General features: G+C 52.7%; 3 protein-coding genes across 4 annotated transcripts; 2 read left to right on the forward strand and 1 right to left on the reverse strand.

The window, feature by feature from the left end:
- Positions 1-96: 96 nt before the first annotated feature.
- Positions 97-14,059, forward strand: ZC3H7A (zinc finger CCCH-type containing 7A; the record flags this gene model as incomplete). 2 transcript variants are annotated; one of them, XM_081966057.1, is made up of 23 exons in its annotated part: positions 97-453; positions 2,311-2,414; positions 2,872-2,911; positions 3,279-3,476; positions 3,842-4,000; positions 4,468-4,548; positions 4,630-4,665; positions 5,157-5,190; positions 5,705-5,985; positions 6,247-6,454; positions 6,726-6,790; positions 7,132-7,333; positions 7,966-8,127; positions 8,317-8,513; positions 8,947-9,044; positions 9,316-9,497; positions 9,899-9,975; positions 10,460-10,593; positions 11,095-11,200; positions 11,606-11,714; positions 12,053-12,186; positions 12,566-12,729; positions 13,113-14,059. In XM_081966057.1, the coding sequence occupies 23 exons, from the start codon at positions 97-99 to the stop codon at positions 13,300-13,302; spliced, it is 3,318 nt and encodes a 1,105-aa protein (XP_081822183.1). In that variant the 3' UTR covers positions 13,303-14,059. The 2 variants fall into 2 exon arrangements, with proteins under 2 accessions (XP_081822183.1, XP_081822184.1); XM_081966058.1 differs by having other exon boundaries at positions 2,314-2,414.
- A 442-nt stretch (positions 14,060-14,501) lies between these two features.
- TXNDC11 (thioredoxin domain containing 11) lies at positions 14,502-24,705 on the forward strand. The gene is made up of 12 exons (XM_081966059.1): positions 14,502-14,829; positions 15,603-15,819; positions 15,998-16,095; positions 16,545-16,674; positions 17,627-17,720; positions 18,302-18,414; positions 18,981-19,181; positions 19,451-20,189; positions 20,410-20,561; positions 20,824-20,933; positions 21,508-21,592; positions 23,207-24,705. The coding sequence occupies exons 1-12, from the start codon at positions 14,663-14,665 to the stop codon at positions 23,813-23,815; spliced, it is 2,715 nt and encodes a 904-aa protein (XP_081822185.1). The 5' UTR covers positions 14,502-14,662; the 3' UTR covers positions 23,816-24,705.
- On the reverse strand, positions 23,849-26,688 carry SNN (stannin). Its single transcript, XM_081966060.1, has 3 exons — positions 26,555-26,688; positions 24,347-25,806; positions 23,849-24,279 (listed from the first exon to the last, which is right to left on the reverse strand). Exon 2 carries the CDS (start codon positions 25,730-25,732, stop codon positions 25,469-25,471), a length of 264 nt encoding a protein of 87 aa, XP_081822186.1. The 5' UTR covers positions 25,733-25,806; positions 26,555-26,688; the 3' UTR covers positions 23,849-24,279; positions 24,347-25,468.
- Positions 26,689-27,019: the final 331 nt, after the last annotated feature.

The following is a 27,019-nucleotide window of genomic DNA, read 5'->3' on the forward strand; positions in this document are numbered from 1 at the left end:
CTGAGTCGAGGGACACCCGGTTGCCCCTTAAAGGGGATCGGACAGTGCAGCACCCCAGGATCGAATCTGTTGACGCCCACCCATGCAAAGTAACCAATGGGCAGGGAGCAGCTTTTCGTCCCGACCAATGGGAGCGAGAGGGAGAGCAATCTCGGCCCGGCCCTCTGCCCGAGTCGTCCACGGCCCCGCCCACGAAGCGGCTGCCCGTTTCGCGTTGCGGTGCCTCCAGGCGGCCTCCGGTCGAGAGGGGGCGCTGCAGCTCGCGTGGTCAGAGGTCCTGCCCGGAAAGGGCCGCCGGCGAGGCGGAAGCAGCGGAGGGGGGAGAGAGGCAGAGGGCCTGGCTCGCCGCGACGCTCCTCCACAGCCGCCGCCGCCGCCGACTCTGCCACACGGCCCCGGCCTGAGGGTGCCACAGAGGCCGCGGGCACAGCAGGCGCCGGCGCCACAACGGAGGTGAGCTCGCGAGGGGCCTCCCAGCTCCTCCCGCGGCGGCCGAGGGTCCCGGGAACGGCCGCTTCCCCCGCGCCCACCGGGGCAGTTGAGCCGCGCGGCCGAGACCCCGTGGGCCCGGTGGGGCGGGGAGCTCGGGCGGGAGGCGACCCTGCCCTCCTGCCGGCCCTTCCCTGCCGGAGGCCTTTTCGGCCGGGGAGGAGGGAGCGTCTGGCCGCCGCGCGGACCTGTTGCCCTGGAAGGCCGCCCTGGGCCGCTTCGCCCCTCGGGCTCCCCGGCACTTGGGCTTCTTACGCCCTGGGAGCGACTCCCACGTCCAGTTTTATGGCGCCGGAGCTTTCTCCCTCCCGCCGCTGCTTTGGCCGCCTTCGTGTTTGAACAGGGAGCGTTTCCCGCGAATGGGCCGGAAGGGAATTCTGCCCCTGCTGCTGCTCGGAGCTTCTGGGCAGGAAAGCGGCTTCTAAACGGGATAATAATATCAGGGCATTTGCGGACTGTCCGGGCTCTCTGAGGCCATGGATGGAGATCTGGGGTGATTCGGACTTCAAAGGCTGATCCCCTCTGAATCCCCCCCCCACCTGATGGTTTGGGCCATTCTTTGACAGATAGGTCGGGAGGAAGAGGGGGATGGATGCAGGTGGTCCTCGACTTATGACCACAATTGAGCCCAAAATTTCTATTGCTAAGGGAGACAGTTGTTAAAATGAATTCTGCCCTATTTTGTGACCTTTCTTGCCACATTTGTTAAGTGAATCACTGCAGTCGTTAAGTTAGTAACACGGATGTTTTACGTGAATCTGGCTTCCCCATTGATTTTGCTTATCGGAAGGTTGCAAAAAGGGATCCTACCTCTCCAGAGCAACCGATATAAATGTGAATTTTGATCAGGGTGAGAAAATGATGTCACTTTTTTCAGTGCTGTTGTAACTTTGAACAGTCACTAAATGAACTGTAATAAGTTCAGGACTGCCTGTAGCCTTGTTGTTTGGTGTTGCTGTTCTCGGTTAAAATGGATTATATGTTGAAAGGGACTCATGATTAACGGTGACTCTCTTAATCCTATTTTAGAATAGAGTTTCTTAAAATATGTTGAGGTAGACCAGTTGCCTGGAATGTTTCGGAAATATTTGAAATTGTTAGCTTCAGTAAACTCAAATAAAAAGGTGGTGTTTTTATCTTAGAAATTTCTTTAACATACGGCTGTATTTATTTGCATTTATTTTTCCTGTAATAGTTTAGGTTTATGTTGCAATATTTAGAATGATTGGTTTCCAACTAAAACAGTGAAAACTTTTACCACATCTTAATGTGCACCATATTTTTGTCAACTAGGTTCGATTTTCGCAGATAAATGAAAGGGTTTATTGCTGTCCGCTGGATTGGTTTAAATATATTGCAACAACATTGCTGGGTGGATATCTTGGAGAATTGTAGTCCCAAGTATTGGGAAGAGAACTGCTAGCAAAGGTGCATTGTAGCTCCCCCCCCCTTGGAATTAGAAATATGTTGGGATTTGTTTTTTTTTTTTGAAAAATGAGATTTTGAAAGTTATTATATTTATTTACATAGATCCCAGTTTCAGAGAGATTTGATAGAACAGAGGCAGTATTTATATCCTAATTTGTTTTCTTGGTCTAAATTAACAAAGCTAATGAATGTATTGATCACTTCAGATGAAAACAACTCTAAACATTGTTTATCAATATAGTTAATATAAAAAACCAAACTTATTTTGTAAACATGGATTTATTTTATAAGAGTTGATATTTTATCATTTAGGCTGATGTCGGAACTGAGTATTTACATAGCTTCTCACAAATTGTTTTGCAAGCCAGTGATGAGTTGTTACTTTTGTTTCAGAAGCTGCCTACTGAAGAGGAGGGTGCTCAGGATAACATGTCCAGTGTTTCAGTGGACAGGAGCATCAGGCTACAAGACATTAAGAAAGGGCTGCAGTTTATACAGTAAGAGCTTTGAGTAACTAGACTTCTCTGTCTGAGAACTCTTGAGTCTCTGCTTAAAACATGATGCCACATACTTTCTTCTTACATTTCTTGTGTTAAGTTAATATTAAAGATCAGCTAGCTTTGCTGTTATAAAATGAAACACAGGCAGACAAATTCTCTTGGTGCACTGTATCTCATATCTTGTGCTGCAAAGAACTCTTCAATCTTCATTTGATTGCATCTTTATTTTGGAATAAGTGTTACATATGGAACTGCACATTCTGCCCTGTTAGCAATATTATGCTCCAATCATATTTTCTCACTGGTGTTTCTGGAGATAAACTGGATGGCAAAGTTCATTCTTGCGGCAATTGTGTAGCACGGGGACAAGCCAAGACCAAGAATTTCAGTGGCAAGTGCCTTGGGTGTGCAAGATGCTTGAATGTGATCTTATATTTATCTTTGTGATTTCTAGGTCTACTCTACCATACCCTGGGTCTCAAGAACAATATGAGGTAACTGATACTCCTTTCTGAACTTCTTTACCTGAGGCATTGTGGTCTCAGCAGTGGGTAGAACCTTGGCTGTTGTAGGATGTGATGATTTCTCTTGCCTTATTGTCTATGTCAGCCTTGTCTAATCCGTGCTTGGTTGCTAGTAGTGGTTGTGTGGAGGTAGCGGAAGGACAATAGGTTTCAGGACTTTATTACCGCATTTTGTCAGTTGGAACCTTGCTTCAAACGGATCTAAAGCTTTGCTGTGAGATGCACTACTTTGCGCCTCTGCCTGGAGCCCCTCCAGAACAAGTTGTTGGCAATAGCAAAGCACCCCTTGTTGAGTGCAGAACTGTCTGTGTGACTTAACCCAGGATTTATGTTTCAGATCTTCATACGAGAACTTGTTAAAAACCTGTTTAATGAAGGAAACGATGAATACCGAGAAGGTGATTGGGAAGGGTCACTGAACCATTATTCTGAGGCTTTGAACATAGCTGATTATGCCAACTCTGAAGGAATCCACATTTCTGATGAAATATTAGAGAAACTGCATGTTAATCGTATAGCCTGTTACTCCAAGAAGGTAGGTGCTTCCTAAAAAAGCTCATGGCTTATCAAGAACTAAGTTTCCATTCTGTAACCCTGGTGGGTGCAATATAATCAGCATTTTAGCCCTGGCAGTTCAGTAGAGTAATAAAAACAAACACTGTATGATTCTTAACACAAACATAGCAAAATACAACCATTTCATCACCTTAAAATGGCAGTAATAATAGCAGTCCTGGCAATGAGTATTCTGAACTCCTAAGAGCTTAAAAAGGCCTGGCCTGATCTCCCTGATGTACATTTTGTGTTAGCGTGTGTGGCATGCGTTGTCTTGGAATATGCTTGCAGCCTGAGATTTGAATCACAAAATGCTTGACACTGTTCTGTCCTTCATTCTTACAGGGGTCTCACGATAGAGTTCTAGAAGAATGTGGAATAGTTTTAAAGTTGAATGAAAATAATTTCAGAGCCCTTTACCGGAAATCCAAAGCTTTAAAAGAACTGGGAAGATATAAAGAGGCTTACGATGCTGTGGCAAAATGTTCTCTGGCAGTGCCCCAGGTGCGCATGTCACATCAGCTAGTGTTGGGTGGGCATTAATAGGGTTTACCTGCATGTGGCTTCAGAACAACAGAGTAGAAAATCCCTGTAAAATGAAAAGCTGCTGGCAATCCTATGGCTGGGGAGGGAGTGAATACATGAGCCATTACTATATATGGTTATATTCTTTTATTGGAATGATGCACGTGGCCTAGAATCATAGCTGATGGAGGTGATAAATGAACCTCATGAATGCCTAAATGTACATCGTTCCCCTTCCTGGACTCACTGCAAGAATTACTAATTTAGATTTACTGGCACCCCACCCCATAGGCCTCCAGGAGCCTCTTGGTACATAGGGTTTACTCAGGGTTGCTACCTACAGAACCCAGATCAGGTGCAGGTGGCATTGATGTACCTGTGTGACATTTCTGACAAAACGTTTGTTGCTAATTTGCATTGGATCCTGTTTTTATTTTAATTTCTAGGATGAAAGTGTGATAAAATTAACTCAAGAACTTGCTCAGAAGCTTGGATTGAAAATAAGGAAAGCCTATGTTAGGGCCAAAGTAAGTGAAAATAGTTGTGTGCTGCTGTTCTGAAGTTTTGCCCAATGCGTTTGTTACTGACAATGATATGTTTACTTGCAGCCTTCCCCCAACTCTGTTTCTGGAGAAGTAGCAAAGGTAAGATTTCGTTCTGCTTTCCCTTTAGATCCTATTAGTGAAGTAAAATGTGGCATGGTTAAAAGATACATGGCTTTCTTAATTTTTAAATATTTCAGTTGGCACCTCTGTCTGCTAGAGGTTTGTTTGATTTAAATTCTTAGAATAACTAGCTGTTGAGTGTGAATGGTCTGTGTAGTAGGATTTTTACCTGAGATTCTCCTTTAATCACTGAAAATAGAAGTAAGGTTTGCTTTTGAAAGGAGGATTGCTGATTTCAAGCTTCCCTTAAACCTCGCTGGAGTCATGCTTCAGCGGCCACTTTGCCAAAAGCAGTTTGCAATTTACTGAATGTGTATGCCACCTGACTCCCAGCAACTTTCAGTGGTTAATTGAAAGGATATGTGGTATCAATGTCTTACTTAGCCAGGTCTGATACATTTTATAAAATAGCCGGCCTAAATGTTTTGCTGCTTATACTTCTGGATGATAGATTTTTTGTTTGCTTTCAGAACTCAAATTCTTCTGTAGAAGATATTGAATCAGGTGAGGCCTCCTGGGCTTAATGGGAGGAAGTGTTTGTAACAGTAAACAACAGCATTACTTGGTGTGTTTCAGCTTGAGGTGGCTCTGTCTGTTCTTACTGCTTTGAATTTCTGTGGGATGGAGATACATTTCTCCCTTCCCAAAGTCTCAGCTGGGTTTCATTGGCTTCTAAGTGGGCAGGAGACATTGGGGATGAATGGTATCCAAGAATTGAACAGCTGAAGGAAAAGTCCCTCTACAATTTTTCCTGCAGCCTTCTTGCAGTTCAAAGCATGCTGCTTGTTTGTTTATTTCTTTACATATGTAAGGGGTAATGTTTGCTTATGTTTTGGACGGTCACACTTCTCTGGCTCTTCTGTTGCACAAGCCTTACGTCTCTCTTCTGGGGAAGGCATCCACTGGTGACTTTTTTTAAAATCAGTGGGGGGCTGAGAAAGGAAGTGGCAGCCTCCAGGCTCTCGTCCTTGAAGAATCTCTGCTAAGAGCTCTCTTCCCCAACCAATATCTCTTTCAGATTTTTCCAGTTGGACGGAAAAGATTCTTTCTTCCTCCTCCACTTCCTCTTCCCCTTCCAGTTTTGCTCCTGAATTGCCAACCGACCTGCCTCCCTTAGCAGCCGTGCCCCGCATGGCTCTCCCGGCAGAGAAGGCTGCTCTCTCTGCCCCTTCGCTGGCCAACGGAGGGCCCTTCTCTATCCCAGACGGCTGCTTGGACTGTGAGGACGGGGACGACATCATTGGAGAGGAGCTGGACGAGTTGCTGGATTCGGTGTCCGATCCTGGTGAAGGTGGAATGGTCAGTCCTCTCGCTTTATGGAATGTGGCTGGGGGAAGGGGCTGCCTTCCCCTCCAGTGCTTCTCACAAACTCTTCAGTGTGGCTCTTGCCTTTGGGCAGTGGGAGGTTAGAGCCGGAGTTTCTGCACAGCCCCCGAGTCATCTGTCCAGTGGGCTTCTCGTGCAGCAGAATCAATCTCAGGAGGGAGTGAAATTTTGTTAGGGACCTGGCAAGGATTAGTTGGTGTTGAAGGCTGCAGCCTTTTTCTCTTCCTTGCTTAGCCAAGTGCCGTCGTCCGAGGAGCCATGCCAACCTCCACCATTGCTCCCAGCATCCCATTCTCTGCCCCTCTGCTTGGGACGTTGTCAGTCGGAGCTCGATTTGTTCCTGCCGCCTCTCTTTCCGAAATGTATTCCCAGCCCCTGGTTTCTGCCCTGGACAACTTTTGTTCCTCTTTAAATAGTTTCTCAATTGGCGACTCTAAGAGAGGTAAGATCAGTCTTAAGCAGAGCCTAAGAGGGGACACACTTCTGTCAAGGCTGCAGCCCCGCCTTGAGACAGCGGCCCCGGGGAGGCAGCACCCTATTGGGGCATCAATTTCGGGGGGGCAAAAAGCTCTGACTTTTCTACTTGAAATCAAAGGTGGTGCTTAGAGTCTCTCAGAAACAAATCCCGTCCCGAGTGAAGCCATTGCCCGCTTTGCTTTGCGTGCATAACCCATATGTACCAAACTAACATGTGGTGTTCTTAATTCCAATAGATATACCCAATTCTCTTTCTAGAGATGTCAACGCAGCATTAAGCAGTAATTCCCCTCTTCGGCTTGTAAGTATCTTTCGCAAACACTTTGCAGTTCTAATATTGTTTCTTTCAAATTTTAGATGGGTTTCTTTTGGTTATGTCTTTTTGTAGTGGAATTGTAATCTCAATACATTTTAAAGCAAGCTAGGTTTTGAGGCTTGGATTCAGGTTGTCAGGCCCTAGGATGGCCTTGGGGTCAGCCGCCAGCTTACAAGGTGGTGGTAATGATAAGTGGCAAAAGGAAAGAGGAAAAGACCCCCAAAGAATTCCTTGGGTTCCTGGAAAAGAGGGCAGGGTGTGAAAATGGATTCCGCAGCTGCAGTGAGATTGTTTTCCAGCAACAATGCATTGGTCTCTTCCAACAGATGAACGGCCCCACAAGTTTGTTTGGGTCTGAGACCTACATGGGGATTGCAAGTCCAGCTCGCAGTGACTATTCTGGCGTGTTCAGCAGCACACCTGCCAACGTGCCTGTGCCAACGGCAGCATCCTCTTTAGTGGCGAGAAACCCCCTGGAAGGCACCCATGACCTCAGGCAGGCCTGCCAGGCGTGTTTTATCAAGAAGGGTGAGGAGCTGGGGGGGCCTCTGGGACAACTTGGGCTTTGATGTGGGAGGTGAAGGCAGCTTCCCGCATTTCAGTCTTTTTCTGAGAACAGAAGGCCCATCACCCTTTCTGCCTCTCTTCCTTTTCTTCTTTAGCTTGAGCTCTTAACTGCTCTTTCTTTTGGTTCCTAAAAGCATCCCTAAAATACAGGCTGACTGGGTAAGAGGACGTTTTGGTCAGCATATGCAGCTGTGTGTATGACGTTTGCTTTCTACGCATGAAACCTGCCGTTTTAGGTTTTATAACTCAGTTTTTCCCCTTGTTTGTTTTTCAGTATATATAACTTGTAGAGATTACCCTACCATCCTTTTCCATGTGTTAGTTTCAGAGCATTTCAAGAGCGAGAATGTAAATATAAAATGTAAAAATTTGTTGCTTTTGGAAACAAAATGATACCCCAAGAGAACAGCCTCCATTGATGGAGACCATACAAGCCTTACGGACCCCGTTGTGTTCGACTCAGCTTCCTCCTGTCAGACCCCGATCACGTTAGCGGAGAAATTCCCCCCTTCCAGCACTTAGCAGCAAGAGAGAATCAAGTGGGCTGGGAAAAAATGGGACAAGCTTTGCAACCTGCCTCCCATTTCCCTTAGATCCCAAATCACTGGAGTACGCTTACCACCTGAACTTAGAGCACATATGTAAGAAGGACATCTTAATTGGTAGAATAAAGAACTCTGAAGATAAATCCTGGAAAAAAATAAGGCCAAGACCTACAAAGACCCAGTACGTGGGGCCATATTATATATGTAAAGGTAAGGGTGCCCTTTCTTGGATTCCTGCTTGGGAGCCCCATTCCCCAGGGAGTTTGGGGTGGGGAGCAGCATTTCTTTATGGAGACTTCTTGAAAGAATCTTCCCTGGGAGGTGCCTGGTTTCCCACAGGGGAGACTGAACTAGGACCAGCCTCCTCTCTGCCTCACTTGCTGTCTGGTGGTGCTGCAGATGTGGCCGCGGGAGAGGAATGCAGGTATTCTGGCCACTGCACTTTTGCCTATTGCCAAGAGGAGATTGACGTGTGGACCCTGGAGCGGAAAGGAGCCTTCAGCCGCGAAGCCCTCTTTGAAGGCAGCGGAGAGATCAGCTTGACCGTTTCCCGGCTGCTTCAGGAGCATCACGGACTCTTCATGTTTCTGTGCGAGGTGCTTTTCTTCTTAGGCCGCCTGAGAGAGCTCCACCGTAGAGCCCCCTATAGCCTTGGGGAATGGTCTCATTAAGGGTGGGCCAGTGGTCTTGGCTTAGGCTGCCAGTGTCCCCTCTTCCTGGTTGTCGTTTTGTCATTAGTGTCTTTTAGCCACGTCAGACCAATTCATCCTGGCAGCAATGTGGATCCCACAAGGGCTTTGTGTGGGCTTCTGGGAGCGAAAGGCATGGTGGTCAGGAATCTGCCCCTCATTCATAAATTCTGGTTGCAGAGCCAGGTTGCTCCTCTCTCCGGGACTGTTATTTCCACGCCAGAGTTATTCCTTCTCCCCAGATTTCTGGTCTTGACTGCCGTTGGGTTGGCCCTTGCAAGCAGAATTGGTCAGGAGTGGATTGCCTGTTTTGCTGAAGCACCTTGGTTTTGCATTCCAGAAATGTTTTGAGCATAAACCCAGAATAATCAGCAAGAGGAATAAGGATAACTCCTCTTCCTGCTCTCACCCTGCTATGCACGACTTTGAGGAGAACAAGTATGTCCCTTTTCTGCCTTGCAGTTCAAATGATAAGATGCGCGGCTTTATTTCTGGTGTGCACGTATGCTCCTCCTCCAGGGCTCTCGTTGTGCCCCTTTCCCGGTTGAGAGTGTGAGTGTGCAGGAGGGGATGGCTGCAGTAAGAGAAAAGAGTGCAAGTGTGTTAAGTGACTAGAAAGAGATGTTGCTAATTACAATGGCTTGTAGGATTTTCAAAAGCTTCCTTTTCTTACACTGGACCTTTCTCCCACCCACCCAATCTAACCTAGGTGCCTTGTCCACATTCTGCGAGAAACGACCGTGAAGTATTCTAAGATACGACCCTTTCACCCTCAAGGTCAGCTAGACCTGTGCAGGCATGAAGCTCGCTATGGCTGTTCACGGGATGATGAGTGTTTCTACGCCCACAGTCTTGTCGAGCTCCAAGTGTGGATGATGCAGAGTAAGACAGGTGAGCCTCTGCTTTTAAAAAGCTCTCCCAGCCCTCCAGGAATTAGGCAAACGATTTCTCACCCAGCCATCCACATGCTGTAAAACACAACTCTTCTAAGTGCGGTTGCTCTTTAAGCCAAAATCTTTTTAAGAACCGAACCTTTGCTTCTGTTTTTGGTGTTCTTAGGCAATAGTACCTTGTGCAGTAGTATGAAAGCAGAAATAATTTGTGTGTAAAATCACCTGTGATCTTCTGCTTGTCTTATCTAAAGGTGAGCCCTTGCAGAAGGAGAAAATCAGTGCAGAAATGTCTACCATTGCATTGCTTGTATCCCTGGGCAAGATCTTCCCTCTCAAAGCTGGTTTGAAACAATGCATCACAATATTGAACTGTTTGTAAAGTAGTCTTTCTCCTTGCAGGTATTACACATGAGGCTATTGTTCAAGAGTCAAAAAAATATTGGCAGAATCTGGACTCTGCTACACACGGAGCACAGGTATTTCTCAGATTGCCTCCCAAAGAAATCAAAATACAGTACTGTCTTGCAAAAAACAACAACATCCCACCAACAACTATCACTACCAAAAAAATCCCTCTCCTGAAAGTGCCTTTACTTGCTGAAGGATTTAGGTTTAATTCCTAAATCTCTTGCCTCAGAAATACTTTAAAAGAAATGGCAAAAGCTAACAAGCCCCCCAAAAGCTTAAAATGCTGCCTTCACTGCATTGGTTCTCTTCATTGCTTGCTGAAGAAGATATTCCACCAATGCTGCCACAGAGCTCTCCCCGTGATTGCCATCCACCGGGCTGCTCCTGGCGTTGCATTTGGAGGAGGGGAGGTTTTGCACCAAATTTTAAATTTCAGGTAGAGCCACATTGGAGAAAATGGCCTTCGTGGCTTTCTCCCTTTTTTGTGGGGGGTTAATGGCACAAATAATCATTTTGACCAATCTAAAATTGTGTTCTGTTGTATCTCTCAAGGTTATCAGCAACCAGGTGAAGCATGGCTCCCTGAATTTGAAAATGAAGTTTGTCTGTGCTCAGTGTTGGAGAAATGGCCAAGTTAGTGAGCCAGACAAAAACAGAAAATACTGCAGTGCAAAAGCCAGGCATCCGTAAGTCTTTTCTGCCTTTCAAAGGTGCAGGAGAGGGGCAGCAAATGGGTTTACCCGAGTTATGTGGTTTCTTATTCATGTAGCGACATTCGCCCCCCATAGAGGGAATTTATGGCCCGCTGTGTTTGCAGGCTGACCCTTAGCAACGATGCAGACTGTAGATCAGGTTATCTGTCTGTCTCTGTGTTGGCTGACCACACAGCTGTCACACCAAGCCGTGAGTCTTTCCTCCTGCTACCTGATCCGGAAAGCTGCTTTCCTGGCCCCGAGTAAAGTTCTCAGCTCCACAGAGGGCCTCAGAGCCACGGCAGAGCTAGAAAAGGTGCAGAGCTCTTCAGCAGCCTAGATCAGTGCTTCTCACCTTCGGCAACTTCTTCAAGTGTTGCTGACAGGAGAATTCAGAGCCACAAGCCGAGACGCTTCCATTCGTGGGATTTCCATTTTGTTTGTGGGGCAGCATCATGAGGCAGTGATGTAGCAGAGGGGGCCTTTCCTTTACAGGTGGACCAGGGATCGCCGCGTCATGCTAGTGATGTCAAACGAGCGCAAGAAGTGGAACACAATTCGCCCCCTTCCCACAAAGAAGCAGGCGCCTTTACAATTCGATGTGAGCATTTCTTTATAACCTGTTCCTTTTTCTTTTCCTAATTTGTTCTTTGTTATCTTATTTTAAAATGTCTTTCAACCATTTGAATATTTTTTAAAAATCCTAAACTAGGAAAATAAAATTTTACCTTAAAGGAATGGAGGCAATTTATTTGCCTCCTCTTTTTCTCTGAAAGTATCCGAGGTGATGAGCTGAGTGACCCAGATCTATCCAGGGGGTACATGCCAAGCCTTCTGTGCCACAGGGACTGTCGTCAGAATCATTTGCAGGCCAGAACAGGCGTTGGCTTTGCTTCCTTTGTCTCTTCCTCCCATCCGCCCCCTTGATTGCCCAGAGCTCTTTCTCTTTCCCCTCACCCCCTGGGTAGAATATGTCTTCACTGACTTGCTCCTTTCCTTTGTCTAGCTGTGCAATCATATTGCGTCAGGCAAAAAGTGTTTGTATGTTGGGAACTGCTCCTTTGCTCACAGTCAGGAAGAGCGTGAAATGTGGACCTATATGAAAGAGAACGGCAGTAAGTAAACAATCACTGAGAGCAGGAAGTAAAGTCACAGGCCTTCTGCCTTAGAGCGTCCTCTCCCTTCCTTTCCCCCTTCGTTTAGTAGATGCATCTGCCCCTTTCTGTCTCCTCCTTCTGGGGGTGATCTGGTTAACATTTGGCTTCTGGCAGTCCAGTTCCCAGATGGAAGCATTACCATAACGATATGAGGGAATAACCCCAAGTTTCTATGACAGAATTAAGTTGCATTAAGAATCCTTGAGTTTATTCTGTTAGTAAGTTAATGCTCACTCCGAGAGTTTCCTTGCTCAAATATCCATTGCTGTGGACTTACGTAAGCCCCTTTCCTTCAGTTCAAGACATGGAGCAGCTGTATGAAATGTGGCTGAAGAGTCAAAAGCCAGAAAAGGGGGAGGATCCAGCCCCTCAAGCAAGCAAAGAAAATGGGAAACAAATTCATATGCCAACTGATTATGCTGAAGTCACAGTAAGTCACAGAGACAGAAGAGTTACCCTGGATTTGGCCATCTTGCTTTGCAATGCTTGCTTGATGATTGTGTGGCTTTTTGGCAGAGGGGAGGGAGCTTTGTGATGGTTTGAAGTGCAAGAAGCTGCTGTTCTGGGTGTGACCTAAGCACGCCTAACGCCAGCCCTGGAGGGCTACTTCCTGGTTGGTAGCAATGCCTGGCAGCTTATATGCTTAAGCCCATGGCTCTTGGGGAGGGAGGAGGCAGCAGGTACTGCGAGGGATTCTCGGGCCCTGTCAACACATTCACTGCTCGAAAGCAGCCTGTTTGGCTCTGCAAATCGCTTAGATTGTCCCGTGTTGCCTGCCCCGCAGTTGTCCTTTGGGTTTGTATCAACAGGTGGACTTCCATTGCTGGATGTGTGGCAAAAACTGCAACAGTGAGAGACAATGGCAAGGCCACATTTCTTCCGAAAAACATAAAGAGAAAGTTTTCCACACTGAAGATGACCAAAATCGCTGGCAGCATCGCTTTCCAACTGGATATTTCAGCATTTGTGATAGGTAGGTTCCTAGTGAAAATTTGGGATCTGCTTATCGTATCCATAAGCCAGCTGTGTCGAGTTATTTATTCCTTTAGGTCCCAGTTTAGCAGAGCTGAAGTAAAAAGATTAATCCATTTCACTGTCTGTACATGCCAAACAGTGGCCTTCTCTGTTTTGCCTTTTCCGTAGTGATCAGAACTGATGTTAAATTTGGCAGCAAGGCAAAACCACAATAAATAAGCCACCCCCCCTCACCCACACCCCTTTCATTGCCTGCTTAGAGGCTCAGCCAGGTTGCAAGCTGCAATTGACAGCAAAAGGTCTCGCCTGGTGTCCAGCATTGTACTGGGCTGTGCCCCGATGTTGTATTCGAAGGTGTGACTCGCTTGTTCTTTTGTGCAGATTTATGGCTGGTGCATGTATCGAGGGGAATAACTGTAAATTTGCACATGGACCAGCTGAACTCCGTGAATGGGAGGAGAGGAGACACGTCCTAAGGATGAAATTCAACAAAGCCCGAAAAGACCACTTGATTGCTCCCAACGATAATGACTTTGGAAAATATAGTTTTTTGTTTAAAGATTTAAACTAATGATAACGATGCATTGTGTTGCCAGATGGAAGCATAAAATCAGAATTTGACAATAATCAAAAAGCATGTGACAGAAGCTGCAGATTTTCTGCTTTTATTGGCCCGTATTGTTCCTCCTGAAGAACAAAATGTAGTAGATGTGTTAGGGGGAGTAAGTCGGCAGGTCTGTCTCTGCTCTCATGAAACAGAATGGTGAAGTCATAATAAAAACCACACCCTGAAGTCTTACGTGCTTATTCGCCTTCTGTTGGACAGAAGAAAGTTGGAAAACAGCCAGAGGAGGGTGTTGTAATGCCGAGGGAGTCCCTCCGGCTGGCCTTTCAGCTGAAACCTTTTAAGGTAAGCTTCTTAAAACAGAGGGTTTGAGTTCAGAAGAAAATGATGGATGAAATTCTTCAGATGTTTTAATGGAAAGGATTTCTCTAAAAACCAGTTTGCTATTTATCTCTATGTAGGTTGCTTAATAAAAGGATTTTCTTATTAAAAAAAATTTAAGCAAAATAACCATTCAACGACGATATATGTTGAATGGGGTATTTTTCTCTATTTGTATGTTTCAATATAACTTACCAAAAAGGATCTTGGAAGAGAGATGCGTATTACTTTTTTGAGAATCAAGTAGTTAAAAATTGTTTCTTGGTCTTTACTGTTAAATGATGATTTTGAAAGATTCAGCTTGTATGTCAGTATTGTGCATTGTACGGACCAATATTGCCTGTAATAAAAAGAACTTTACATAAAGACTTTCCTAAACCGATCTTGCCTCCCAAAAGGATCATTCATGGGGAACCTGCTTAAGGGAAGCCCAGAGGTGACACCTGCCTGACGGGAGGGGAGGGGGGCTCTCCAGGGGCACCTGCACCCACCTGGCCCGCGGGAGGGATGGGGGCGCTGCCCCTTCCATTGGCCCGCTGAGGGGACCAATGCCCGTGCAGACGCCTTCCCATTGGCTCAGACGCCTCGGCCCACCCGTATAAATGGCGGGGGTGGGGGGCCTCGCCTCGGGCCGCCCGGTGTCGGCGGCGGCCTGGCGTCAGGGGGGGCCGCTCCTGTCCGTAGTGCTCGCTCCCTTCTCACGTTCCACCTTCCCCGCGTCAGCGCCCGCACGGGATCCCGGGGAGGCGGCCGCCCCTCCTCCGATAGCGTTCTCCTGGCGCGGAGGCTCGTGGCGAGCCATGGCGGCGGAGGGCGGGCCCGAGGAGGGGGAGGAGGCCGGGCGTCGCGCGCCCCCGCCCCGTTACGCCGTCATCAGGCGGGCCGGGAGACGTGGCGGCGCCCCGTTCGGCTTCCCGGCGCGGGCCCGACCCGGAGGCGCGCTCGGCCCCGCCTCGGGCAGGCAGGCCCGGCCGCCGGGGAGGGGATGTCGTCGGCCAGCGAAGGCCCCGCCGCCCCGCCACCGTCGCCCGCGCAGGAGGGCGCAGCGCCCGCCGCCGCCACCCCGCGCATGGCCCGGCGGCCCGAGGTGCTGTGCGGCGCCGCTGTGGTGCTGGGCTGCGCCTGCCTGCTGGCCCTGCGGGCCTCGTGCAGGTGAGCGGCCCGGCCGAGGAGGCCCCGCGGCGGTCCCTGCGGGCGGGGGATGCGAGTGCGGGCGCCCCGGCCACGCGCCTCCGTTCCCCAGCGCCAGGAGGTCGCGCGGGGACCCTGCCCTCCGTGGGCCTGGGCTGCAGGGCCGCACACCGGGCTCGCTCCGTCGGGCTCCCTTGCTGGGAGTGGGAGAGGCGGGAAGGAAGCAAGCAAGCGGTGCCTGGCCCGGGCGTCTGCTCGGCTGCTGACGGGACTCGCGGCGCGCGTGATTGCCCGTCCCGTTTGATCCGCCGGTGCTGCCTTTGAAAGCTTCCCTGAGCCTTTTTGGAAGCGAGCGAGCGTGAGAAAGATCAGAAGGCCGGGAAGATGCTGGGGCGGAGGAGCCCCGGCTCCCTTCACCCTCCGGCTTCTCCCTTTGGGGAACCCCGGGGGCAGGAGGGACAGGGAGTGGTGCTCAAGACTCCAGAGGCGCCACTGGAGCATGCGTTCTCCGGCCTTTGGACGGTCCTTCTTCATGGGCTGTGGGGCAGGAGCCCAAGCAAGGCGGCTTGGAAAGGAGGCTGGCAGCGGAGGCGCTGCTTTCCAGAGCCCCCAGGCCTTCCCCCTGTCTCTACGGACCTGTAGGGCTGCCCCGGCTTTTCAGGAGCCGGGCAAGGGAGCGAGGGTCTCTGTGGGCTGAGGGTGAAGACCTTTTCCTGTTTCCCCCGCTTTGCTAGTGGGGAGAGGGTGCAGTTCTCTTGCTCTTGGTCTCTGAGCCCCCTTTCCCCCCCCTCCAGCCGTGCAAAAGATGTGACGATGCCTGCCAAGATGCCCGTCAGCTTCTTCCCTGCGACGTCATCAGTCCATGATCTCTATCTTGGACAGTTGGACCAAGCGGAGGACATCCGTCAAAGTTCAGAGATCTCGCTGGTTTTTTTCTACGCTCCCTGGTGCGGCCAGTCAGCCGCTGTGCGGGAAGAGATCGAGCAAGTAGCAAAGAGCCTGGCGGACCAGGTAAGGGAGGGTGGGCTGTGGTCAGCACGGTGCCAGCCTCGGAGGGGCTGCCACTTTGGACCTGCTGCAGATCCTTGAAGGTGCAGCCTGTCGTTTGGCATCGCCTTGATTGCTGTGCATCTCTCAAAAGGCTTTCTGAATTAAAGCCTCTTTCACGGGTTTCCCCCCCTCCCCTCAGGTATTGTTTGTAGCCATCAACTGCTGGTGGAACCAAGGGAAATGCAGAAAACAGAAGCATTTTTTCTACTTTCCCGTGATATACATGTACCATCAGAGGTGAGAGCTCCTGTGAAATGCATATTGGGGCTCTAATGGGAGGAAAAAAGTCAGACTGACCTTCGCCTAAGATGCCTGAGCCAAGCGAAGGAGGCGGGGCTTGAGGGCAGCTCTGGTTTCACCTGCTGGGTCCTCTGCCTGTGGCCGTGCTTCAGTGCTGCTCGGGCTAAGGGCCTTTCCAGCAGCCCAGGCTTCTCTTTGGGGCTAGGCAGGGAGTTTCTGCACGCTGAGGAGGGCATCAGGCCGACAGTGAGCTCCCTCCTGTTTGGGATGCCCAGGGTCTTGAGACTGAAGAGAGTGATTTTCCATTTATATTAAATTCCTCTTTGGCAGAGCCTCCTGACCTTCGATGCTGAGCTTCTGCCTTTGCCGCCTCCAGCCGTTCTCGGCATAGGAATTTGATTTGCGTTGGCAGATTCTGACGCGATCTCTGTTTTCTTCAATGGCAGCTTTGGGCCCATCGAATACAAAGGGCCGATGAATGCTGTTTACATTGAGAAATTTGTCCGCCGAGTGATGACTCCCCTCCTCTACATCTCATCTCAGTCCAAACTGCAGCGGTTCCTCTCCAGTTATGAGGTAACGTGTTCTGCCCTGGGGTGACGGGCCTCCAACGCTGGGCCTGGTTGCTTTCAATAGCCATCCTCCCCTCCCTCACTGCCAAGAGCACAGCTGTTTCTTTTGAGGCTCCTAAAAAGTTTCTCGTTGCAACTTTTTAAAACTGGAAACTGGTTGGCATCTTTCCTAATTGTCCGAGTCCGTTTCTGTCTGATAGCATTGAGAAAGAGGGCTATAGCTGGGGGGAGGGTGGGGTGGGGGGTTGGCATGATAATATTCTGAAATATCTGTACCCCTCCCAAAGTCAGAAACCCATGTCAACTAGTTGCTGGAGGAAATTATTAGAGCAGAGGTTTTAAATCCAAGGGTCTATTTCCATTCAAGGAATGGGTTTTTTGGTTTGGTACAGCACAGCAGGCAGCGTCTCAGAAGCAGCTCATCCTCCTGTGCAGCAAAGGGAAGGATTTCTTTGCAGGCGGCACCTCCCTCCCCCCCTCCCCCCTCCGTTTTGAAATTATGTTTTTATGCTTTTCAAGGTAGAACAGGAAACAAACATCACCTGGCATTCCAGTTGCTGCTTCTGTTCTTAGTTCTGTTCTCTGTTCTCTGCCTACCTAAGCAGAGATTGTGGTTTGTGGTTTCCCTCTGTTGCTCCAAGCCGCCAGAGGAGGCCAGCTGGAGAGACAGAGGCTGCTGAGTGGACGTGCTGGCTTTTCAGCCAGCTCTCTCAAGCTGCTTTTCAGCTGCTTCCCTCCCCCAAAGAACTCAGATTTTAACTTTCCCAGCTCTGACAAAGTTTGGGCATTTGCTGGATCTTGGTCCCAATGCAATTCCCCTTCTTTTTGTAAACTGGGTGTTCGTAGTCTAGCTCCCCTCGCCCAGCAAGGCAGGCAGCAGTGTGTCCGGCCACCTCGCTGCCAAGGGGATGCCTGCGTTCATTTTGCCCCGCCTCTCCCTCCTGTGCCTCTTGCAGCCCAGCATCCTGGGATATTTTGAGTTCAATGCTTCTCCCCAGCCCCCCGGATACCTGACCTTCTTCACTTCGGCACTGCACTCCTTAACCAAAGGTCAGTGACGCCCTCTTGGCTTGTGGCCTTCCTGGCTTTCGCCTTTATGGGAGAGGATGGCGGGGGGTGGGGTGGGGGCTTTGTGGAGTCTTATGTTGCACCAATTCAGGTTGTGGCATGCTGTGTCCTGAGGGGCAAACGCTGCTGCTCTCCAGGAGGTGCCATTTTCTGGCCTCCATGGCAACGGAAGCAGCCTAGGCGACAAACAGCACAGCTGGATGCTCATGGGGGGGGGGGTGTTTCTGCAGGGACTCCTAATTAACTCTGTTTCAACCTGAAGGCAGGCGGCAGCTCTTACGGCTGCTTGCAGCCTGGCCAAGGGAGGGCAATGGTGGAGCTGATGAGGAATCTCCCATCCTGATCTGTCCAAGGGCTGCAGGGGTCTTTTTGGTGGCTCTCAGGCACCCCGCAGCCTTCAGGCTCCATGGCAGGCAGAGATCAGATGCTTCCCAGTTGCCTGCTGCAGTGGCTGCACCAGTTGGGCAGGAGTCACAGAAGGTGGAGAAGCCGCCTCCCCTGCCTGCTGAGAGGGAAAAGCCAGCTGTTGTTGTCCTGACAGGATCCCTGATATGTCCTGACAGATTACCTGGGAACCATTCACTTTGGGGTGATCACCGATAGGCTGCTTGCCAAGGAAATCGCACTGACCGACTCGGGCACCATTTACTTGCATAGGCACGTCAACGCATCCCTTGTGAGTATTGCCCCCCCAGTTGGCAGCCCGAAAGCCAGCGGAGCCCCAGCGGCCCCCAAGAGATCCTCCTGCTTGGCTTGAAGCGCTGCCCTCCTCTCGGGCCACGGCGCCTGCCTCAGCCCCAGCAGCTGCCTCTGGGCTCAGCCAAGGAAATGCCTAAAGAAACCACCCAGGATAGCAGCAGCTTGTAGACAAAAAGTGAGACAAAAGGTAGAGGAAGGCATTTCATTGCTGGGGTGGTGGTGGGGGGAATGGGCTGGCTGAGGCTGCTTCCAGCCACCCATAATCCCCTGCTCAGCAATTCCCGGCCTCAGAGCTGGGCCTTCCCTGGATCTCCTGCGTCAGATGGAACTCCTTGGGTGATCCTGCCTGCCGGTCCTTTGAGCTATGATGGGAATGGACCCAGAAAAGTTTCCTCCCTGGATCCGCTTCTTTGGGGCCCTTGCAGGGGTTTCGTGCACAGGCCTGCAATGCAGGAGGTGGGGGGGAGCGCCTGGCGAGGGGGGTCGGTCCAGCTGCTGTGACTGGCTTGCAGCCCCCGAGAACCGGCTCTCCTCTCCTTTTAGCTCTATCCACACAAAACCCTGAACTTCACTGCTGAAAACGTTTGGAAGTGGGCCCTGGAGAACCGTGAGACCTTCCTCCGCTGGCTGAGACCCCACGGGGGGAAGAGCCTTCTGCTGTACAACGAGCTGAAGAAGGGGCCGGCCCTTTTCCTCTTCCTGCCCTTTGATCCGCTGGCCGAGAGCCACCCCCTCCTGGATGAGGTGAGCGAGGGCCGCCCTGGACTGGCCCCTGGTAGCACAGCTTCCCCTCTTTGGCCCTGTGCTGCCCTCAAGCAGTGTCACCCTTGGCTCTGCAGTTCAGAAACGGGGGGCCCGAGCCATTGTTTGGCCAAGCATCCCAGGACAAGCCCAAGGGAGGAGGAGGCCTGGCATGGCTGCCCTCTGGGATCCTAGGCCTCCTGTGCAACAGCCGCCGGGCCTTCGTGCTGCCAGGTGGGAGCAGAATTATGATTTGCTCTCCTGTTCTTTAGATTTCCCAACTGGCGTTAGAGTACAAGAGCTGCAACCGAAGCCAGCAAGAGGACGTGGAGCCCCAGTCCTTGCAGGGAGGGGACCCCCCGGGGGCTGCTGGTCTCCGCCTCCCCACAGTTGAAAGCTCCTCCAGCCCCTCCTGCTGCAACACGGTGTTGCTGCCCGCCCAGTGGCATGGCCTCCCCCGGACCCACAATGTCTGCGAGCTCTGTGTCAACCAGACGGGCGGGGTGCAGCCCAGCCCCCTGGTGCGCCTGCGCTGCAGCTTCGTGGCCATCAAGGCAGCCGTGGACTCCTTCTACCTCAAGGAACAGACCTTCTTCCACGTCGTGTCCAAGACGGTGTCCTGGTGCAGCCATTTCCTCAGCTTCTACAGCCCTTTCAGCTCCTATACCGCCTGCTGCAGGACGATGAACAGGGAGCTGCTGGACTTGGCCAGGGCCGAAGGGGCCTCCCTCACTCCCCACGGAAAGAGCCGGAAGGAGGGCATCCCCGAGCGTCTTCCTCACATTGAGGAGCAGGCTGGCCTCTCTGGCTCTGTCCTGGCCGGCCTCAGCTGCAGGACCAACAAGAGCCTCAACCTCTACCTGCTGGACTCCAATCTCTTCTGGATGTATGCAGAGAGGTTGGGGGCCGCTGTGTCTCCCCCCGTGAAGGAGTTCGCTGCCATCGTGGACCTCCAGGAAGAGGTGCATTACGTCCTGAGCCAGAAACGGGCCCTCTTAAGAGCCAGTCTGGGTACGGCCTGCTGCTGCCCCTTCCCCCACCGGCTGCACCTTCGTGGCAGGGGCGGTGGGAGGAGGACGGCAGCCGAGAAATTTTGCCCGGGAAACGCTACTGTTTCTTCAGCTCTTCCTCTCCCGCGAACCTTTTGCGCCTCTGTGCTTCATCCCAAGGGGATCCAGAGCAAACCTCGCTCTCCTGAACGCCCCGCTGACCTTGCGCCTCTCCCTTGCAGAAACCTTCATCCGCAACTACACCGTTCCCTTCAGCCCCTTGAAGAGGCATCTCGTGGGTGACCCCCGGCCCAGCCAGACCCGCCTGCAGCAGCACCTGGTTCAGGAAGTAACCACCGGCACTTTCCACCAGCTGATTCTGAGGAGCCCAAAGGTGACTCTGGCCCAGCGCTTGTTCCGGGGGCTGCTTTGCATCCCAACTGTTTTAGGCAGAAGTCCCCCCCCCCTCCAACCAGGATGGCTCCCGTTCAGGGATTTGTATTTGGGGGAGTTTGTCGAGGCACTTGGGAGGGGGTCTCTCCACCCCTCTGTGAAAGGAGGGGCTTCCTCCCCATGTTGGGATGACTGACATGGGGCTGCCTGTGTCGATTCCTGACCTGCCTTCTCCCCATTTCTCTCCCCCCCCCCTCGCCCAGGCTGTCCTGCTGCTGTATTACGCCCCCTGGTGCGGCTTCTGCGCCTCTCTCAGCCACGTCTTCATCCAGCTGGCTCGGATTCTGCCTCCCAAGCGCTTCATGGTGGCCAGGTAGCCCAGGCACCTCCTTCCTGCTCTGGAATCGGAGGGGGTCGTTTCCTCTGCCTTTGGGGTTCTTGGTGGCCAGGAAGCTCAGTGGGTCTGGGTCCCTGCCTGGCTTTTCTGTCTACAGCCGGGACCCCTCCTGCCTGTCCCTGGCCCAGCTGGTTCCTGCTAGGAAAGGGACGGAAACGGGGGTCTCTTGGAAAAGTCTCCTCCCCCCGGCCCCCTTTCCTCTCACGCCTTTCTAGGGGGAGGCGGGGGGGGGGAGCCATCAGGTGTGACCCCTAATCAGCAGGTACTCTGCGGGGCTCAGTGGCCGGAGGAGAAATGGTTTCTCCTGTGGCTTTGCTCATTTTTGCCAGGTGTGATCTGAAAGCTGTAGGAACAAATCCCAATTGTGTTTAAGTCCAAATGAAGCCTTTCTGCTGTTTTTGTGTGTCGTTGATTTTGAGCAGAGCTTGCTATGATGATCGACTTAGCACCCCAGTTGCTCTTCCCTGGAAATGAGGGTCTCTATGGGACACCTCTCTCTGCCAAAGCCTGCAGCCTGTCACACACCCTGCGTCCTTCTCTGTTCCAATAGGATTGACGTTTCTCAGAACGATCTCCCCTGGGAATTCATGACCGACCACCTACCCAACGTCCTCTTTTTTCCTCATGATCGGCAAGTAGTTCATTTTGCATCTGGATTGAGATATTTTCATAAGATATATGTACAATATGGGAAGGCAACTTAATTGCAATAATGCTGTGTTGGATTAAGTCTCGAGTAAAAGCAATGTATTGCAAATTGTACAAGCAGGATAACTGAAGACAAAACAGCCAGCAGATTCCCAGGTGCTTGAATAGTCATGAAAACCATAGTTCGCATCCTACTTTTGTAAATCGTTAGCATAAAATGCTGTTTTTTTCAGAGAGCAGAATTTCAATGCAACAAGAAACACTTTGTGTCTGAAAGGGCTGCCTGCTTAAAAGCAACAATTTTCTGGTTGACGTTGCCTCCAAGTTAGTGTTGATTCCTGGATGAGCAGTTTTCTTGGCAAGCCTAGAGGATCGTTGCCTCTTTCCTAGGGCTGAGAGAGAGGGACTGGCCCAAGTCACCCAACTGGGCAGAATTGGAACTCAAGAGTCTCCTGGCTTCCGGCCTGGTGTCTTAACCAAACTGGCTCCCAAAGCCACACGGCCAGTCGGGATAATCGTGTCAGTCCTTAGTCCTGGGCCTGATGTCATCACAGGCCCCATTGCATGGAAGAGGCCAGAGAGCCTTTCTCCAGCAATGGGAAGCGGCCATTAAGAAAACCCAGGTGGGGATTTCCTGCTCGGTTTCTTCCCACGCCTGGGCTTCAGGATTAAAGGGTGATATTTTAAAGGGGGGGGGGCTAAATGATGCCTGCACAATCTGCAGAGCCCCCAGGAGGATGCTTCTCCCCACCCCCTCTTACAGTCATTTGAAGTGTTGGTGGTGGGTGGGAACACGGACTGAGGTTCAGCCACAATTAATGTAATTGTTGCTTTTGTTGCCTCTGAAGAAAAGAATGCTGCAAATGCCGGATCACTTGCCCCCACTTGTGTTTTGCACCTTGGTGCAGTTCCTGGCACAGAGCACCTTGAGAGCAGCCTGTAGCAGTTCAGGGACTGTTTGGATTTGGTCCAGGCCCAAAAAGGTCTCAGAAATAGGGCTGATGAGACTATGTCAGAATCATCTTTCTTTTCCATTCGGGTTGGGAAATCAGGTTGGGATTTCAGCTGTTGCGAGGTCGTCAGGAGTCCTGGCCCAGCCCATTGTGCCTTGGAGCTGCAAAGAGGAGGAATTCAGGACTTGCCAGCTGGGCTCCTGGCCCAGAGGTTGTGCAGGATAAACAAACAGCTGCCGCCGCCATCCAGAGCCTGTATTTCCTGCCCTTCTGCTCCTGGGATAGAAACTGGCAAAGCAGCTGCCTCCCTGCTGTGTTCAAATCCTCGGGTAGATTCTTGGGAGTCTTAAGTGGCCACTGAGATCAGCAGAAGCCAGACTTCCCCAAACCAGGGATGCCTTCCCCACTGCCCTTCTAGCCTGAATGCAACGGAGAGTTCAGCCCCTTTCTTAACCCGGGCAAAGGCGGCTTATCATCACCCTCAGGTTGTCCAGAAGAGACCAGACAGCCGTTTCTCTGAAAGGGTATGGGGTTTCCTGCTTGACCAGGGGGTTGGACTAGAAGACCTCCAAGCTCCCAACTCTTCTTCTTCCACCATTGACCCCGTGCCCAACAAGGCTCACCCCTCTCTTTTGCTCTCCTAGGAAGGACCAGAGCTCCAAGTTCCCCGTGACTTCCCTGATCAGCCTGCCCAACCTCCTGAAGTTCATCCTCCGCCACTCCAGCCCACCCTTCCTGGCTGCGGGTTGGGGGCCCAGCCTCTGGCAAGAGACCGACCTCCAGCAGGCACGCATCGCCCACCTGGAAAAGGAGATCCGGCTGCTGAAGGCCGAGATCCGGGTCCTGCACCAGGCCCAGGGGCAGCTGCAGGGGCAGCTGTCCGAAACCCGTAGCGAGAGCCAGCGGCTGCAGCGAGAGACCCACGCCCTGAAGCAGCAGCAGAGCCACCAGGAGCAACTGCAGGGGTTGTGCAGCAAGAGGACCTGGCAGCTGGAGGACATAGCTGAGAAGCTGCGGAAGCTGGCCGAGGCATCCGAGACCCTCCTGACCGAGAACGCCTTCCTGAAAGTCCTGCTGGCCATTGCAGAGAAACAACGGACGGCAGAACTGGCCTCGGAAGGCAGCCGGCCCCCTGAGGACCCCATAGGCCTCCCGTCCCCTGGGCGGGACCACTTTCCCCAGGTGGAGGAGGGGGGGGCTGCCCCACTGGACTCCAGGGTCCCCACGGAGCACAGCAAGGAGAACTGGACAGAGTAGCTCTGCGAAGCCTGGAATAACGAGCAAGCCGAGTCTGGAGCAAACTTTATTGAAAGGTCACCAGAAGGCCTGCCTCCCTTTGCTGGACTAGAAAAACGAGAGATTATTTTTTTAATGAGCCATGGACCCACAGTGGCAGCTCTCGGGATTTGTGAAATTGTCAAATTGCAGGGATTGTTCTTTGCACTTTAAGATTGCACTAATTTGATAGATTTTGTATCAGTTTAACCTAAATTAAACAATTTGGAGGGTGGCCACCCACCAACAAGCCAAGATGACACTATCTGGGCTTTTCCTTCTTTGGCTCAAAATCAGGGCCAGAATTACACAAAAGGCTCAACCTGGTTACCTTCAAGATTTCGCTTTGGAGAACTTCCAGGAGTGTTAATTACACAGTTAAGGAGTGGGGGGAGCAAGGCTTCCACCCCACGGTTTCCTCCTCCTCTGTGCCTGGCACAGGGCTGCTCTGCCCCTTCTGGCTGAAGGAGCCTCTGCTGTGCCTGGGGGGAGGGGGCTTTGATGAGAGGCTACAAGCAACATTTACACAGTTGAGGGCAACAAGATGGGGTCCCCAAACTGCTAGCCGTGAACAGAGAAGGGGGAGCTCCAGGCAAAGCTGTGCAAGAGGCCCCCATTGACTCAGCAGCCGGTCAGAGGGGCTGAAATGGGGGATTCTAGGTTTCTCCCCCTTGCAGTGTTACTTAGGCCAAAGAAAAGGTTGTTCTCAAAGTCTCCCTTTGGCCATAAACACACAAGTGGGAAGGATGCTGGGAGCGGGGGAGACCTCTTCTTCCCCTGGGACTTGGCTGGGCATTCCCAGAAGCCCCTTGGAGAGGACGGGTTTAGCTACAAAAATACATTCACTGGGAACTGTACATCTGAGGAACAAACCCCCCACCCCACCCGAGGGAACTCTGCCTCCACAGGCAAGGAAGTGGCTAGTTACACAAGGGCCTTTTGCTGCACCCCCCCCCCCATCCCAGCCTCTGACTGCACCCCAAAAGGAAAGCTGTCGTCACCGGCAGGGGGGGGGGGCTTTCAGCAGTCAAATGGCTATTCCCCCAAGGCACCCCCCCTCACCTAAGGGAGCGCAGGCTCCCATCATTTGATTACAACTCCCATGATTCCCAGGCAGCATCGGCAGGGTCCTCATGGAAGTAGGTCCCGTCTGCACGGAGGCCCCTATTAAAAGTACACCAACAAAACGGCCATCCAGAACCGCAGCGTTTTGCAGCTGCCGAAAGCAGCACGGATCTTCTCTCCTGGAACACGAGATGCAAGTCCAACACCGTTCCCCCCACCCCCACCCCCACCCCCGTTTTTGGAGCAATCCCTGCAGGGCTCACGGAGCGTCTCCTGAATCCGAACGTGGTGCTTCTTCCCAGTTCCTGGAGAGGCTCCTCCACACACTCCCTCCGCAGCTGCTCACATTATGCCAGGGCTCAGTGGGCAATTCAAGTAGCAGGTTGAGTAGCTGCCACCGCCTCCCACCCCATCCATTGCCGGTAACAGACCTCGGTCCAGACAGCGAGAGGCACAATATCCCAGAGCAAGGAGGGCCGTCTTCCCGGGGCATGCATGGCTGCAACTGGTGGGCGCAGCCCTTGGTGTCCTTCACAGTATCCGTGGGATTCGCAGCCTGCGCAAATCCCGCTAGCCGTGCGCCTTGGGGCCACTGGGGCTGAGCTTGGCCTTCCTCTCCGTGCAAGGCCCCCGCGCAGAATACTGGACCAGGAGGAAGGGCTCCTTGGTTTCGCCTTCGCCCACGATGCTCTCCTCGTCCTCCGACTGGCTGATCCGCTGGAGGCGCAGGTAGCACCAGCAGCCCAGAATCAGGGCGCCCAGGGCCGCGATGGCAATGAGGATGACAATGACCGTCACCACTCCTGTGGTCGGGCTGTGGTCCATGATGGACATGGCGAGCGGCTGCCAAGGGGCCCCGGGGCCTCCGCAGTGGAAGCTGCTCCCTCGGCAGAGGACGGGCTCAGCGCCTGCAGGGACAAAAACTGCTCAGGCCCTTGACCCAAGCCCAGGCCTGCTTTGGCTTCCCCCTTCCCCAAAGCCTCGGCCAGCTTCGCCAGGGGCCCAGAGGGAGGCAGGAACGAGGCGGCTGCCCAAGCCAGAAATCAGGAGCCTTCCCAGGTGACGCCACAAAGGCCGGGGCTCCTCCGATCGCCCCACTTCCGACGCCCCCGGCAGCCACTCGCCCACGCCTGCGTGCCGGCCCCGGCCTCTCCCTCTGAGCGGCTCAGAGAAGACCCTCTCCCGCCCGCCTCCCCTCGGGAGGAAAGGCCGGAGCCGCGGAGGCGGAGGCTGGCTGGGAGGCCGAGGGCAGAGTACACGTGCGACCGCAGGCCCGGGGCAACAACCGCCCCCCGCCTGCCTCGCCCCCCACCCCAGCCCGGGAGCAGCTGCGCCGGAGCGGCCGAGCTCAGTGCGTCACTCGCGGCGCTCCGGGGAAAAAGGCGTCGCTCGCCGCAGCCGAACAAAGGCGCCCCCCACCCTCCCAGGGGAGGCGGCGGGGGCCTCGGGCGGCCCGCGAGAACGGAGACGAGGGGCGGGCTGGACGCAGCAGCTTCCCTTTGTTCGCCCAGCGCGAGGCCGGGGAGGGTCGCCGATGCCCTGGACGCCCCCGAGGCCCCTTTTGCCGCCGCCGCCCCCTCCCCTCCCCGCCTCGGCGCGCGGCAGCCGGAAGCGGGGCTCTGCGTCGCCCCGAGAAGCCCCGGCCCTGCAGCTCACCAGGGAGGCCGCGCTTCCACCCGGGGAGGCAGCCCCCGCACAGCCACCATGCCGGAGCCGCGGAGAGCCCGCACTGCTGGCCGCCGCCTGGCGCAGCCTTATAAAGAGCGCGGGCGGCCAATGGGTGCGGGCGCTGGAGCCCGCTTGGCAACAGCTGACGGCGGAGGGCGGGCCGGGCCGGAGAAGGCGCGGCGGGGCTGAGGGCGCCCTGCCGGGTGGGCTGCGGCTCGGCCCGTCGCGGTCCCTGCAACGAGGCCGAGCGAGCAGCTGGGACCTGGTGACTCCTGCGCAGCTCGGGCGCTTTGCGCTTTCTCGGCTGGCTCTTCCTTCTGGGGATCCTTTCTGGGGATCCTTTCTGGGGATCTCCTGCCCGCCATTCCCCCAGCATTCCCTCGCTCTCCGTGATCTTTTTGATCTGGCCAAGTCCAGAGCTTCCTGCACATCCCCTTCCGATGATTTCTCATT

Source organism: Natrix helvetica (assembly GCF_964273705.1).
Source record: "Natrix helvetica genome assembly, chromosome: 13".
NCBI classification, from domain to species: Eukaryota; Metazoa; Chordata; class Lepidosauria; order Squamata; family Natricidae; genus Natrix; species Natrix helvetica.

What these genes read in the sequence shown, in the direction of transcription:
- TXNDC11 (XM_081966059.1), top strand. Translation starts at nt 14,663, where the DNA reads ATGTCGTCGGCCAGCGAAGGCCCCGCCGCCCCGCCACCGTCGCCCGCG. An exon ending in CAAAGAGCCTGGCGGACCAG is followed by an intron (nt 15,820 to 15,997) that starts GTAAGGGAGGGT and finishes CCCTCCCCTCAG; the next exon opens with GTATTGTTTGTAGCCATCAA. An exon ending in GGTTCCTCTCCAGTTATGAG is followed by an intron (nt 16,675 to 17,626) that starts GTAACGTGTTCT and finishes TGCCTCTTGCAG; the next exon opens with CCCAGCATCCTGGGATATTT.
- SNN (XM_081966060.1), bottom strand. Translation starts at nt 25,732, where the DNA reads ATGTCCATCATGGACCACAGCCCGACCACAGGAGTGGTGACGGTCATT.